The sequence below is a fragment of the Ostrinia furnacalis genome, unplaced genomic scaffold (genome assembly GCF_004193835.3).
Source record: "Ostrinia furnacalis isolate ACB-3 unplaced genomic scaffold, ASM419383v2 OfSCF4536, whole genome shotgun sequence".
NCBI classification, from domain to species: domain Eukaryota; kingdom Metazoa; phylum Arthropoda; class Insecta; order Lepidoptera; family Crambidae; genus Ostrinia; species Ostrinia furnacalis.
The window spans coordinates 451,599-465,265 of NW_021134775.1; the positions used below are offsets into that span (position 1 = coordinate 451,599).

General features: G+C 32.8%; 2 protein-coding genes across 2 annotated transcripts; one reads left to right on the forward strand and one right to left on the reverse strand.

Moving 5' to 3' along the window:
• Window positions 1-30: 30 nt before the first annotated feature.
• Rab19 (RAS oncogene family member Rab19) lies at window positions 31-5,896 on the reverse strand. The gene is made up of 4 exons (XM_028314117.1): window positions 5,605-5,896; window positions 5,317-5,401; window positions 4,452-4,708; window positions 31-3,270 (listed from the first exon to the last, which is right to left on the reverse strand). Exons 1-4 carry the CDS (start codon window positions 5,812-5,814, stop codon window positions 3,169-3,171), a joined length of 654 nt encoding a protein of 217 aa, XP_028169918.1. The 5' UTR covers window positions 5,815-5,896; the 3' UTR covers window positions 31-3,168.
• Window positions 5,897-6,111: 215 nt separating this feature from the next.
• On the forward strand, window positions 6,112-10,408 carry PIG-K (Phosphatidylinositol glycan anchor biosynthesis class K). Its single transcript, XM_028314116.1, has 7 exons — window positions 6,112-6,304; window positions 6,382-6,660; window positions 6,955-7,163; window positions 7,506-7,623; window positions 7,923-8,033; window positions 9,580-9,761; window positions 10,219-10,408. Exons 1-7 carry the CDS (start codon window positions 6,236-6,238, stop codon window positions 10,316-10,318), a joined length of 1,068 nt encoding a protein of 355 aa, XP_028169917.1. The 5' UTR covers window positions 6,112-6,235; the 3' UTR covers window positions 10,319-10,408.
• Window positions 10,409-13,667: the final 3,259 nt, after the last annotated feature.

The window sequence follows — 13,667 nt, forward strand, 5'->3', positions numbered from 1 at the left end:
TAATTTGGTAATATTAGCGAAACAAAGTACTTAATAACAATATTTTATTAATGGAAACAAATTCCGAAAATAAAAGTTACAATGATATCTCTTACTGATATAGTACGATCATTTATAAATAAAGATTTAGCACTAAAATGAGTTTAATTTTCATATTTCAACTAATCATATCACAATATAAGATTCATAGTTTTTTCGTAGCGTAACCAAATACATTAGCATTGATGTAGATTGAAATTAGTGAACATTTCAGGCCGAAAAGGTGGCATGTAAATAAACTATAGCTACGAAATTGATAAAATTCTAGACATCTATTAATGTTATACATAATGTTACATGTCAATTCTATGGACGTCACAGCTACAATTCCGAATCATTGAAATATAGTTCCAATATACTGAACTGTCCTATCCATGACATTGACAGCGGGGCGCCACCGTCAATAACGGATCGCTGGTTCAGATTTTTGCCATGTTGGAAACCATAATCCCCTCTGTCATTGAGTTTGGTGGGACAGTTCAGCGTGGGTCATCTATACAATAAACGATATACAAGGTGTAATTTTCTTAGAGCTACATTACTCTAAAATACATACTACCATTGCTGTAAAACCGTAGACAGTTATATTTTACATAAAAATGTGCTAAAAACACATCCTATAAATATTTATTAATTTAGTTCCGTAGAAAATTCAATAACAAATGTATATTTGCACTAAAGACAAATTATGATTTAATCAATTCAAAGTAGGAAGAGCTGAATCCAGTTTAATTGGTAGTATATCGGTGTTTACACCCTGTATATCCAACGTTATGTCTAACATAGATAAAAATACGTCTGTTTACAATATTGAATACTAAATACATGGCTTATATCAGTCTCGATTAGGTGGTATTATATTACTAATATAACTAACGTTATTTACAATTTCGAAACTGATACGTTGTCGTTAAACTAAAAACAATGAGATATAATTAATGAGAATTCATTATACTTAATTAAATTAAAGCTATAGTAATATGGGCCGATTGAAGGCCGAGTGGTGAAGGCCTGATTCTGCTGTCTCTTGAAATGATCGGGCCCAGGCCATATAATTTAGAGCTTAGTTTGGTACGCCATAAGGTGCAATTTTGCATCAATGTGTACTGTGTAGTTCGAAGTGCTGTCACTGCTTGGTTAACCTTTTATTTTTATAGAAGTTTTAAGATTATCCACTAAACTTGAAGGCAGAAAACGGTGTGTATGGTCAAACGCACTCGCTAGCGACCTTGAAAAAATATACGACAGATTAGTTGAACAGCGCCCTTAGCGGTTAGTTTCAAGAACTAACATTTATAGATGTTTTTACGCACTCGCTAGCGATAACATTTAATGTAAACTCATGGTAAAGCTACAAACAGCAATAATTTAGGCAGCGTAGCACCAACTAACGATAAAACTAAGTTCTTCTCTTTTGGGCCATAATAAAAGATTATAAAAAACATCCAGCTGTCAAATAAATATTTTTTCTACTTTGACAGCTCAAAAGAACCTCTATCTCTCTTTATCTAACTAAAGAAGAAATTAGATAGAAAAGAGTGTCAGCACAGAATCGGACCTATAATTTAGGGTGGGAAATTTTAACCAGCAAAATTTTATTATTATAATTTGTGACATTTAAGACTAAACAATGTGTAAATAGTTAAATGTATAATGGAATAAAATATAAGAACATGGCATACAATGACACATATAGATTCGACGAAACTAATATTAATTTAAGAGGTAGAAGAAATTGATCTTGTTTCGGCTAAACCATTTTTAGTGTGTGTAGTTCTTCTATTACGTTAGCGCGTTAATTTATAACTATTTTTACAATGCAATAATTGAATAATTTTAATAAGTAAAAAGGCAAGGTAAATTTTTATTATACGACGACTTATTGCCATTAGCACCGTACGCCGTCAAAAATGTAGTGAAGTGAATTTTAGAAATAATTACAAAGCCTCATAATTTATCGTTTTCATATTTATGCAATAATTGCATAAAAAATTTAATAGACCAGATGACTACTGGTACCTTTATTCAGCACCTTTAGTTCTTTAAAAAGAAAGTAAGTACTTACAGTCAAATAAATAAAATTATAAGATACTGTCATTATTGAATTTTCCCCTGAGCAATTATCAAAATTGCAAATTAATCCAAATCTGAGCAAAAAATAAATTGCTTGTTATTTACACTATGACTGTTTGGGAAAACATTTAAATCTTAAACCATAAATTGTTAAAATAAAAAAATATTAAGATCAAAAATTCATAATAAGATCAAATATTCACAGCAATATTAATGATCTACTGATTAAGATTGATTCTCATCATATCGTCTTTTTAAAATCTCTCACTTACTGCAAAACTAGACACAATAGAAATATTTTCATAAGAAATCGAATAGGGTATATTATTATGCATAGCGAACGATCTGAAATTACATTTATTGATTCTTACAACTAAGATGATGTGTAAAAAAGTATACAAATCTAACAAATAAAAACAAGTATTATGAAAATAACGATTAGTGATTATTCGATTGGTCACACCTAAATAGTTTAAAGTTGGTGTAGACTTTAGAAGATTACTATTACGTCAAAAAAAAGTTTATCGTTGTATCTCATTGCTGCAAAGACTTCTTTGTTTTCACAACAAAGACAAGTTGTTAAAAGTTAAAATAGCGGGCATGACGTTTTATAGGATTCTACGCGCGATGTGTGATAGTTTATCGACCAATCATTAGCAACCGGCCAAGGATGCGCGCCATTTTAAAATCTTATCGACGATTTTAGACGACAAACGTTAGGATTTATCGCGCTAAATCGATAAAAGTGATCCGTCTGCTTGTTTGCCTCCTGTCACATAAAAAAAAGTTTATCGTGCATCCTAGGCCTACAGTTTGTTTTATAGGCGACGAGGATTTGGTGTGACATCAAATTTTATCGACTAAATAACTTTTGGAGAATTCACCGAACTTAAGAAGCGTTTGCGCACACAGACTGTCTAGTAGTAAACATGGAGATCTATGCATTTCTTACCAAAAAAATTAAATCGGATGACTATTAATTACATCAAGAATTATTATCATACAAATAAAACATGCATATTTTATATCCTATTGGTCAGTTCTAAAGTGAGCGAGTTAGGATGAGCGGCAAGGCGTGCACCTACTTACGGCGTGGCTTTCGCCGAGCACCACGGAGTCCGACTCGGCTGGCGGACCTTCGCTGTTGTCGTGTTGTCTCTGAAAAATTACAAAATACAATTTATTAACTTAATAATAATAAAAGATCATGTTATAAGGTCATAAAACATTTGACCATGCGTCTCCCTCAATGGGTTACGGTTTTTCAAGGAAATGGGGAACATTTGTCGTGTTTTCTCCACTAACTTACTTAATACACTATTATTAACATAAATAATATAATTTACATGATTTGAATTTCATAAAAAGCATTTAACCATGTGTCACACTTAATTTCACATTTGGGGAACATTTCTTCATCTGGAAGTGGTGACGGTTCACAAAGCATTTAGCTTTAATGATATTATATTTATTATGAATATTATGTATTGTATGTAAAGTATAATTAGTAAATACTAAAAGTAACGATTCTTTTAATATTATGAGTGCTTAATATTGTAACTGGTTACAAACAAGTTGAGACAAAAAATAAATGGATTGTAAAGTAAACTCTTTGTTAACAGAAAAAACAATTTACAGTTCAATAAGCAACTAAATGGTTAATTTAGATAAGACTGCTGTTTTGTTACACCAACTCCAATTACAATGTATAAAAAAGAAACATTGTGCAAAGGATGTAACCTAGAAACTTATGAAGCGTAGCTGAATAACAATGAGCAGTGCATTTCCAGCCAACTCTTGTGAACAAACGCTATGCATATTGCAGTTTCTAAACTTTTACTGTCACATATTTTTTCCGGCATAATTTAATAATTGTGTAAGTGTGCTGCTAGCTTCACGCATGAATTTTAGTCTAATACTGATAATATATCGCGAGTTCCGCAATACACTTACAGTTGAAAACTCAAACTATTCTGAAACATTTTTTTATTGAATATCTTGTTACCACTTTCTAAGAAATAAATTTATTGAATTATAATATGAGTTTAATTCTTACCAATCGAATAAACTTAATTATAAATCATATCCCTATTTTAAATGTTGGGTATTTTATACATATACTTACAGAACTGAAGTTACATTAAATAATTTCATACATGTACAGTTCAATTAGATAATCTAATGTACAGTTCAACTAGATAGTCTAATGTAGTAACATTTAGCATCCACTTTAGTGCAGCAGTCTTACTGGATAAGTATGTAGTTATTAGCAAAAAGTAGTTTTTCAATAGTACAACCAATAGAAGATGAATAAAAACAATCAATCAATATGAACATACCTTCAATTCAGTAGCCAGACTGCGGAAAGTGTCCTCAACGTTAGTGTTGTCCTTAGCCGATGTCTCCATGACGAACATAATCTCAGGCACATATCGACAAAATGATTTCGGCTCATCGGGCTCTACCTCTCGTTGTTCGGTTAAATCGCACTTGTTGCCAATTAGAGATACAATGACATTGGACGATGTGTACCTTCGTACTTCCTCTATCCATTTTTGCAGAGATAAGAATGTTGAACGTTTGGTGATGTCATAAACTGGAATATTAACAAAAATGACCTTGTTGACATAGTTGCTTAAGATATGAAGTATTAAGGTCAGTCAATTTGTCAGTCTTGGGTGAAAAGAAATATTTTTTCATATTAGAACTTTATTTGATGTTAACAGCCTACCATTTAGATTAGCAAGTTTTAATGAAGAAAATTAGGCCAGATTACTAATTGTGATATCATTTAAATGTGACCCAAGGGAGTAGGTACTTATGACTAATATGCATTAACATCATTTTGTAGTTATTAAAATATACATTTGCAAATTACAAATTGTTTTAACTGTTTATAATTACTTCAAAAGTAATCGATGTAAGTGAAATTGTATTAAATAATTGTTTTATATCATCATTTAAGAATTTAGTAATGTAATGAGTGCTATTACATCTTATTAATTAAAAATTCAAATATTAGAAACAGGAGTCTGATTTTAGATAGCTTTATTTATTACACAATATAATTGATTGAATTATGTAAGTTCATAATTAATAACCTACATCAGTTTTCCTGAAACTATTTCAGGAAGCCATGAAAAAATAGCAGCCAATTAAAAAATATGTAGTAAAATTAATTACTAGTTAGGAAAAAGCTTTTACCGATAATTACGCCGTTTGCTGAGCGATAATAACTCTGTGTGATGGTTCTAAATCTTTCCTGGCCTGCAGTATCCCATATTTGAAGCTGAAATAAGGCATTCAAGTTTCGTAAGCAATTCATAAGGTAAAAGGAAGTTTATGGCCATTGCATACAACTGTGTGACGATTTTGCGGAAGCCACTTAAAAAAAATATTCACACAGGTTGACATCAGTACCAATACAACACACACTAGAAAGATATAGGTTTTCACATCGCAATGCATTATCTTAACTTAATTTACACTAACCTTGACTTTCTTTCCATCCACAATGAGCGTTTTCATTGAAAAATCGACGCCTATTGTATTCCCATGCCTTTCTATGAAATTTCCTGACTTCAGTCGCTGAACAATGCATGTTTTACCTGTTCCGCAATCACCAATAAGCACGATTTTAAACAAGTAATCAAACTGCTCGTCCGGGACGCTCATTAGCGTATTAGGATTACGGCTAGACATTTCTAATTTTAATTAAAATTTTAATTAAATTTTCTGTTTACAATACTTTTCCCTTTTTGACAATTTCGCTAAGCACAAGCTGTCACTGTCACTGCGCGATATGTTTTTTTTTTCTTTGGGGAGTGCTGTGTCGTCAAATGGTAACAAATCAGACGATACGATGCGGATACGATCCAAATCTAAAATGATGTGTGCGATTCTGACGATTTTAGATAAGCTTTAGCAGGGTTAACTTATTTTGTAAGCAGGCAACACTGACTGTTTGCTGTCAATTAACTGTCACAAATAGTCTGTCAATGTCAAAATAATCAATAGATCACAATAGATTTCGTTTTGTAGATTTTTGGGCACAAAAATTTAATTAATGGGATAAATTGTAAATTAATCATTAGGGCCTCTAAAGACACAAACATACACCAAAATGCGGATATTTATACTACCATTCTTAGTTGTTACCGCAGTTTTATTGCGTGTACATTCTGCGATAGAGGTAACCACATAAACTTATCGCAGTTTATCTTTAAACTGTAATAAAACATGCTATAACATTTCAATGACATATTTTAGATCCCCGAGAGCTTCCAGAAGTCGAACCATACGAATAACTGGGCGGTTCTGGTCGATACATCCAGGTTTTGGTTCAACTATCGCCATGTAGCGAATGTGCTGTCTATTTACCGCAGTGTGAAGCGGCTAGGCATCCCAGACAGCCAGATTATACTGATGATATCGGACGACATGGCGTGTAACCCGAGGAACCCTAGACCGGCCACGATATTCAATAATGCGCACGAACAAATCAATGTTTATGGGGATGATGTTGAGGTTGATTACAGAGGATATGAAGTGAGTATTTAATTTTATTTCTTATAAGCACTGAAACACAAAAAAGTGCTATCCTTATTGTCCTTTTGATAATAAATTATCCTACATAAGTTTTCCATACACTCCAATATATTTAAAATTTTGACTCATAATTTTAAAGTTTTTAGTCAAATGTAGGCAAGCTATTGATCACAATATCAAGTTTAGACAGCATCTAGAGTGGCCTTAGACTTTCTTATCTACTTTGCTAAATAGCTAAGTAAAGAGTAAATACTCTTGCTTTGAAGTAGCCCAAATAATTTATTTTAATTTTAGGTATCAGTGGAGAATTTTGTCCGTCTCCTAACTGGAAGAGTTCCTCCTAACACTCCCAGATCCAAGCAACTACTTACTGATGAGGGTAGTAACATCCTGATCTACCTCACTGGTCATGGAGGAGATGGTTTCCTCAAGTTCCAAGATTCAGAAGAAGTTACTAGTCAAGAGTTAGCTGATGCTTTGGAGCAGATGTGGCAAAAGAGAAGGTAAGGTTTATATCTTTTATTTAATGCATTTGGAGATGATGCATATTATTTATTAACTTTTATTTCTTACTTAAATTTTATTGGTTCACAATTTGCAACAATATACATAATTGTCATTAATAAAAATAAGTTATTAAACTTGACTTTCATTTTGCTGGTGTGTAATTTATTGTTAAAATAACTTATCTAACTTCAAGCAAATCCTTAAATTATTATTGTATCAAAAAGACCTCACTGAGTCCTGATATATTATATGATGCCATTCTTTAAACATTCATCATGCATTTGTATTCATAGTTGAAAAAAAATTGTGAAATGGCAATGTGTTTTTTATTTTTCCAGATACAATGAGATATTCTTCATCATAGACACATGCCAGGCATCATCTATGTATGAGAAGTTCTACTCGCCAAACATCCTTGCTACTGCCAGCAGCTTGGTTGGAGAAGACTCCCTTTCAGTAAGTATAACCCTTTATAAGGCAGTGGGAATATAGTTCCCACCTTATTTTTCACAAAAAGTTACCTTATTGCTTGTTATATGGTCCAAAAACTATGAAACATTTGAACCTTTTATGCCCATTGAAGGATGAACATAAGTTGGTGAAAATGGATGGAGTGGGAAATGTTTTACCATGGTTTTCTCACAACCTTTACTAATCACAATATGCAATTAAATTATTAACATTTTATTATGACGATTTGTGGTTCACAGTTTTGGTTTCTTTTAACCTATTTAATTTTGTTCTTTCTATTCCAGCATCACGTGGATTCTGCGATCGGCGTGTACATTATTGATCGCTACACTTACTATGTGCTGGAGTTCTTAGAGAATGTGCATCCCAACAGCCAGAGGACTATGTCTGAGTTTGTAAGTATTCTAATTGATTCTACTAGGAATAGAACCTGTGCATGTAAAAATAGTAACATTTGTTGCACTACTACTGCAGTCAGATGTCCCAAATTCAATCACGTTCTTAGAAAAAAAAACTTGTGTGTGCATGAGTGACATTAACTTGACAAATGCCTCTCCAAGGATAGTGACAACCACAGATATGGGTTACAACGATTGGTCCTGCGCTGCCCGCATCTTGGCATTTCCCACGATTTTAAGTAGATCATCGGTTCACCAAGTGTTTCGGTCTGCGGTCGACACTAAAGAACTTTTAGTGCATAGATAGATAGAACACTGTATAAAAAGGCCAAAATATTTATCTGGGGGCACGGCAGTGCCGCCACCAAGTCGAGCAAAAAAGCGGCACGGCCGTACCATCCTTTTCTCGAAGCAATTCAGGCCATTTTCGACCGCCTGTAACTTCGTTGTGGATAAAACTAGAAGGCTGAATTTTCATTAGCTATGCAGGCATTGTAAAGACACGGTATATTTAAAATTTAATTAAATTTGAACAAGTAGTTTAAGAATTATAACGGGTCAAAGTTACTTAATTTTGTCACTCACTGACTCACTGACTCACCGATCATCAAAACTCTAAGGCACTTCTAGCAGACCTAGAAGCTTCAAATGTCAATATCTTTTTAGCTTTTAACGCAAATCTAGTCTTCAAAGCAGTTTAATCGATTTATTTTATTTTCAAAATCGATATTTTATTGTCTATGATGGCCGCAGGAACATCACTATACATGGACTCCCAGCAATAAAGTACGGTAATGCCTCGTACAGATTTTATCGGCAAAAATTATGGAACTTGATAGGTTTTAGACCATGCCACGCACCAAAACGTCCGGAAGTTGTAATAGTATTATAGAATAAACGTTAAAAGACTTATTTATTTAATTTTTCAATGCTTAAGTGTCCATTAGAACGAAAGGGTGCTTAATGTATTTAAAAAAATAGAAAATAATTATGATGGGTTAATGTTTTTTGGCGGTTTTTTAGGCGGTTTCTGACAATGTCCTTTGGAATATAAGTAGTGTTTGGTGTATGAATCAAGGAAAAACTAAAATATTTGGGGGCACGGTAGCGCAACCGCCAAGTCGAGTAAAATTTTTCAATTTCGGTCCAGTTTTCTAGATACATAACTGCTGTCTACAAAATACAAAAAGAAATAAGATCCCATCAAAAACAATACTTGTCAAAAAAACCAAGTCTCGCAACTCAGTTGTTCTACGGTAAAAAGTTGTGAGATCCATGTAATACCAAGTCCAGGCCAGACTTGGCCATCGCATGAAAACACGTGTCATCATCATCATCATCAACAGCCCTTTACAGTCCACGTGTAAATTAAATTATTTAGTGCGATGGCCAAGTCAATAATTTATGTAAAACGTTAAAGATTTCCTGGCCTGGACTTGGTATTACATGGATCTCACAACTTTTTACCGTAGAACAACTGAGTTGCGAGACTTGGTTTTTTTGACAAGTATTGTTTTTGATGGGATTTTATTTACAATTCCAGTTAGCAGTGTGTCCAAAGAGCGCTTGTTTGTCCACCGTCGGTGTGCGTCGGGACCTCTTCAAACGGGACCCCAGTAAGGTGCCCATAACGGACTTCTTCGGGTCGGTCCGGCCTGTCGTCATCACCACAGACCCCATCGATATTATCGACATTCCTAAGAGGAAGAAGTCAGTGAACAAACAGTGAGTATATTTACTTTAAATATTGATATTCTTATTTTTATCAAGTGTTTTTTTTAGGGACTGCAAAATGATGCAGGAATAAACATGTCGAGAGATTCTGAGTCTGGTGCCTGTTTTCACCATCAATCCCTAATTTTTAAGTGACACCTATGGTAACACATAACAGGAATTTTGTTTTCAAAGGGGTCACTTAAAATTAGAGATTGATGGTGAAAACGGGCTTTAGTCTTATGTGACATGATATGGTTTATGGGCACGTCAATAATGCGCTACCGTGCATTATGTTCTAAGAAAAATGCCGATAAAATTTTTTTTAAAAGAGCAGTTATTTTTAACATTTGGAGAACATGTTACTCATACTTCCCAAATTAATACTTAATACAGGTTCATCAGTTTTACTTTTAGAAGGTTTTCTAAATGATTTAAGTTAATTAAAGTTTCCATTTTTTCCTCACAGGAACAAAACACTGTCGCTGAGTAGGCATTACTCGCCGCAGTTCCCTCAAGTATCAAGAGTTAGCAGTCCCGGGGGGATTGATGGCGGTACTGTGATATAAAGTATGAACATAATTTATTATACATAGTTTATGATATGATAATATACTTAGATAATAAAGTTGGTTTTAAATTACAAAAGCGTTTTGAGTAGTAGGTATACACTATGCTATACTCTGGTAGAACGTAGAATTTTGTCCAATGACCCCAAACTACCCATCCTTATCGCTCGCGCGTAATTACTATATTGCTGTCGCGACTGTGCGACGGGCGCCCGCAGTGAGTGCTTGGGGTCATTGGACAAAATTCTACGTGGTCAGAGACCGGGCTTTACACACATTTTTTTTTAATCTGATTTATATCAAAGTCTAATCTTTTATAATCAAGCCAAGAGTTATGCTCCTACTATCTCAACTCAGAGGTTTGTTGAACAATTTAATCTCTACCATTTAATAGTCATAACTAGTTCAAATTTATTTATTGTTTTTAGACCTTAAGGTAAGGCAATAAGATTAAAAAATATAGGGGGAATTATGTTCCCGTTCCCCAGTTGAATCTTCTAGTGTGTCTGGAAAACGTAAAGGTTGTGACATTGTGTCAAATAAAAGCACCATAAAATATTAAATACGTAATTTATTCATCTATAAGTACTAAGAATAATTTCTCATTAACATTATTATACACAACCGATCAGTTGCAATTGGAATCTAACAGAATATATAATTAGCAACAATACTTCGCGTCTCACACTCAATGAGATCAAATTCTAAAGGACTATAGCACCATTACAGTTACGATCATAGGCCATATTAATATTTTTGGTCTAATATTCACTCCGTACTAACTATATATTCATACTTTACTTGCCCTAGAAGCAAATAAGACTATATGCTGGCATTACCAAGGTTGAGAATCGCTTGTAGGTCGTAAAACACATATTAAACTGTCTATTATGATAGTGTCAAAGCTGGTTTTCCACCGCAAGCGAAGCGAGCCTATTAATGTCTCAAATTTCCTCGCAATACAAAAATGAATACATCTGTTTCCACAAACAAAGAGTCGAGCGAAAATGACAGAGGCCAAAGAGAGACAAAAAGAGCTCGCTCATCAAATCAATATTCCCGAACTCTTTCTCGGTCGAAAAGCAATCTTATTTTATGTACACGAAGATCGTTCCGCTAAATCTCTAGTTCATTTTTCTTTGGCGGTGGAAAACGAGCTTTATAGACCTGTATACATATAGATGCTAGCTCAAAATAGCAGTAGGCCTAAAGAAATTTTGTAAATTGTAAGCAATTATCGACTTAATGACACATTTCTAAGCATTTTCTAAAACGACACTCAAAATTCGATTTCAACTCAAACATACTTTCAAGATGATTGATTGATTTTCAATTCAATATTTACTCAATAAAATTGAATCTATACTAATCGTACTTGTACGTACTTGAGTGTCGTTTCAAAATTCCTTAGAATACAAACGGTACAAACTCATTTCAATATTTTTTAAGACGTGTCATGGAATTACATACAAATTAAAAACATTTACAGATTACTGAACTAAAACAACTAGTCACTAGTTTTTTAATGGCAATTTTTCAACAATACATTGTGAAAAATTAGCTAGTTATTTAGGGATCCGTAGTCAGGCAAAGAGCCATTTTACTTTCTAAGTCTTTCTGTCCTCGCAAATCTTTTACTTAGCCTTAATTTGATTAGGGTTACAAAACATTGGGATCTTTACTTCATTAATGATTGTTATTATTGACGTTTTTCTATTTCGAATAAACCTACAAAACTCTAGAATCTGGATAGACCGAACTTTTAAAGAATAACGCTAGATTAAGTAGTTTAATTACTAAAGTCAAATACGTAGCTTAAGAGATACAGCTGACGACATTTTCTTATTTTTATATGTTCATAACATTTTATTTTTCTATTTTATTTAACCACTGACGGAGGCAAAAAAGAGACAAGGTTACAAGTTTAACGTGTAAATTTTCATGGGCCTAACCTTACTAGTTCATTAGTGGTCAAACTGTAGATCCTGGCCATATAGAATTTACAATGGTGGCAACATTTCCGTATAGCTATGTAGTACATAATTTGTTACAAACAAATGTAAACAGCTACGTAACCGAACACAGTATTTACCTACATACAGTCATACACACTTCATTTTAAATCTGCATCTCAATTGAGTGAAAATAAAAATGCTAGTCAACAATCTGTATTGTCCATTATCGAAAACATCTAGAGGATTTAACAATGATAAACCTAATATATTTCGTTACAATTAAGGGTTTAATTTACGTAGGTACTCTAAGCTCAGTTTTAGCTCTAAGACTAGGCAAAATTACCAAACTAAGACACAAACATTAACTAAATATTCACACAGATTAACCACAGAGGAAAGAACAATATTGGGCCTAAAACCGTTCCCCTATGCATCCTCGAGGAATATTTGACAGCAAATCAAATGAAATGTAGTTGTACTACAAAAATCGCTCTTATTTCGAAGGGCATTAAAGCGCCCTCATGTCTTTATTATTACGGTACTTTTTGGTGAAGTTATTTTTTTTTCAAACCCTAAAAAATAAGCAATATGTTCTTTTCACTTTGGTAGAATATTTTGCTGCAAAATTTATAGGAATCTCCACACTTGTTTTGGAGGCATTCTATGATTTTGCAGAAGCAACCACATAAATATTAATTATCTTTATTCTATTTATTCGAAAACTTAACATACATTCCATAAAGGCCACCAACGCTACATAATCATAACAAATCTGTACAACTTGCGGGGTTTATCATTGTATTACAAAAAATACTTCGTGATTGTCAAAGAAAATGTTTTTATGAACTTTTTAGGAATACTTAACATTTGTACTTATATTTTTACTTTATGTATTAACTATTATGCAAATTGATAATTAGATAGTATTTTGTCTTTTTTTTCGGCTTTCAAACATTCGTTGTTATTTACATTTTTAATTTAAAATTTAATTGGGGAAAGTCATTTTAAGATACTTAGTAATTAATTACTTAAAAAAATTATGCCTTCGAAAAAACTATTTGGAATGTTAACTATAAAGGTAGTAAAAATATCACAAAACCTTCATGATTTTAAAGTATCAAAATGTAAAAATTAAGTCAATAATCATAAAAAAACATTAAATAACAAATTCAAAAAATTACAACGATTTACTATTTTATTTTCATTTTGTAGTTTGATTCTTTATTTTTATTATAAATAGGCATTTATGTGATTGGATATTTTAGGCTCGTAAGCCTAATAGAGCGATATAGATTATTTATTTCCATACGATATGGAAGCACTAAGTATTTTTTTGTCTTGCCGTACAAAACTTTCTCATACGTATTTACATTACTTTCATTGCCAACACAACA

Excerpts from the sequence above, each read along its gene's own strand:
- Rab19 (XM_028314117.1), bottom strand. The coding sequence starts at position 5,814 with ATGTCTAGCCGTAATCCTAATACGCTAATGAGCGTCCCGGACGAGCAG. Across the intron at positions 5,402-5,604 it reads TGGATGGAAAGAAAGTCAAG|CTTCAAATATGGGATACTGC; the intron begins GTTAGTGTAAAT and ends GCCTTATTTCAG. Across the intron at positions 4,709-5,316 it reads AGCAAACGGCGTAATTATCG|TTTATGACATCACCAAACGT; the intron begins GTAAAAGCTTTT and ends TTAATATTCCAG.
- PIG-K (XM_028314116.1), top strand. The coding sequence starts at position 6,236 with ATGCGGATATTTATACTACCATTCTTAGTTGTTACCGCAGTTTTATTG. Across the intron at positions 7,624-7,922 it reads TTGGAGAAGACTCCCTTTCA|CATCACGTGGATTCTGCGAT; the intron begins GTAAGTATAACC and ends TTTCTATTCCAG. Across the intron at positions 8,034-9,579 it reads AGAGGACTATGTCTGAGTTT|TTAGCAGTGTGTCCAAAGAG; the intron begins GTAAGTATTCTA and ends TTACAATTCCAG.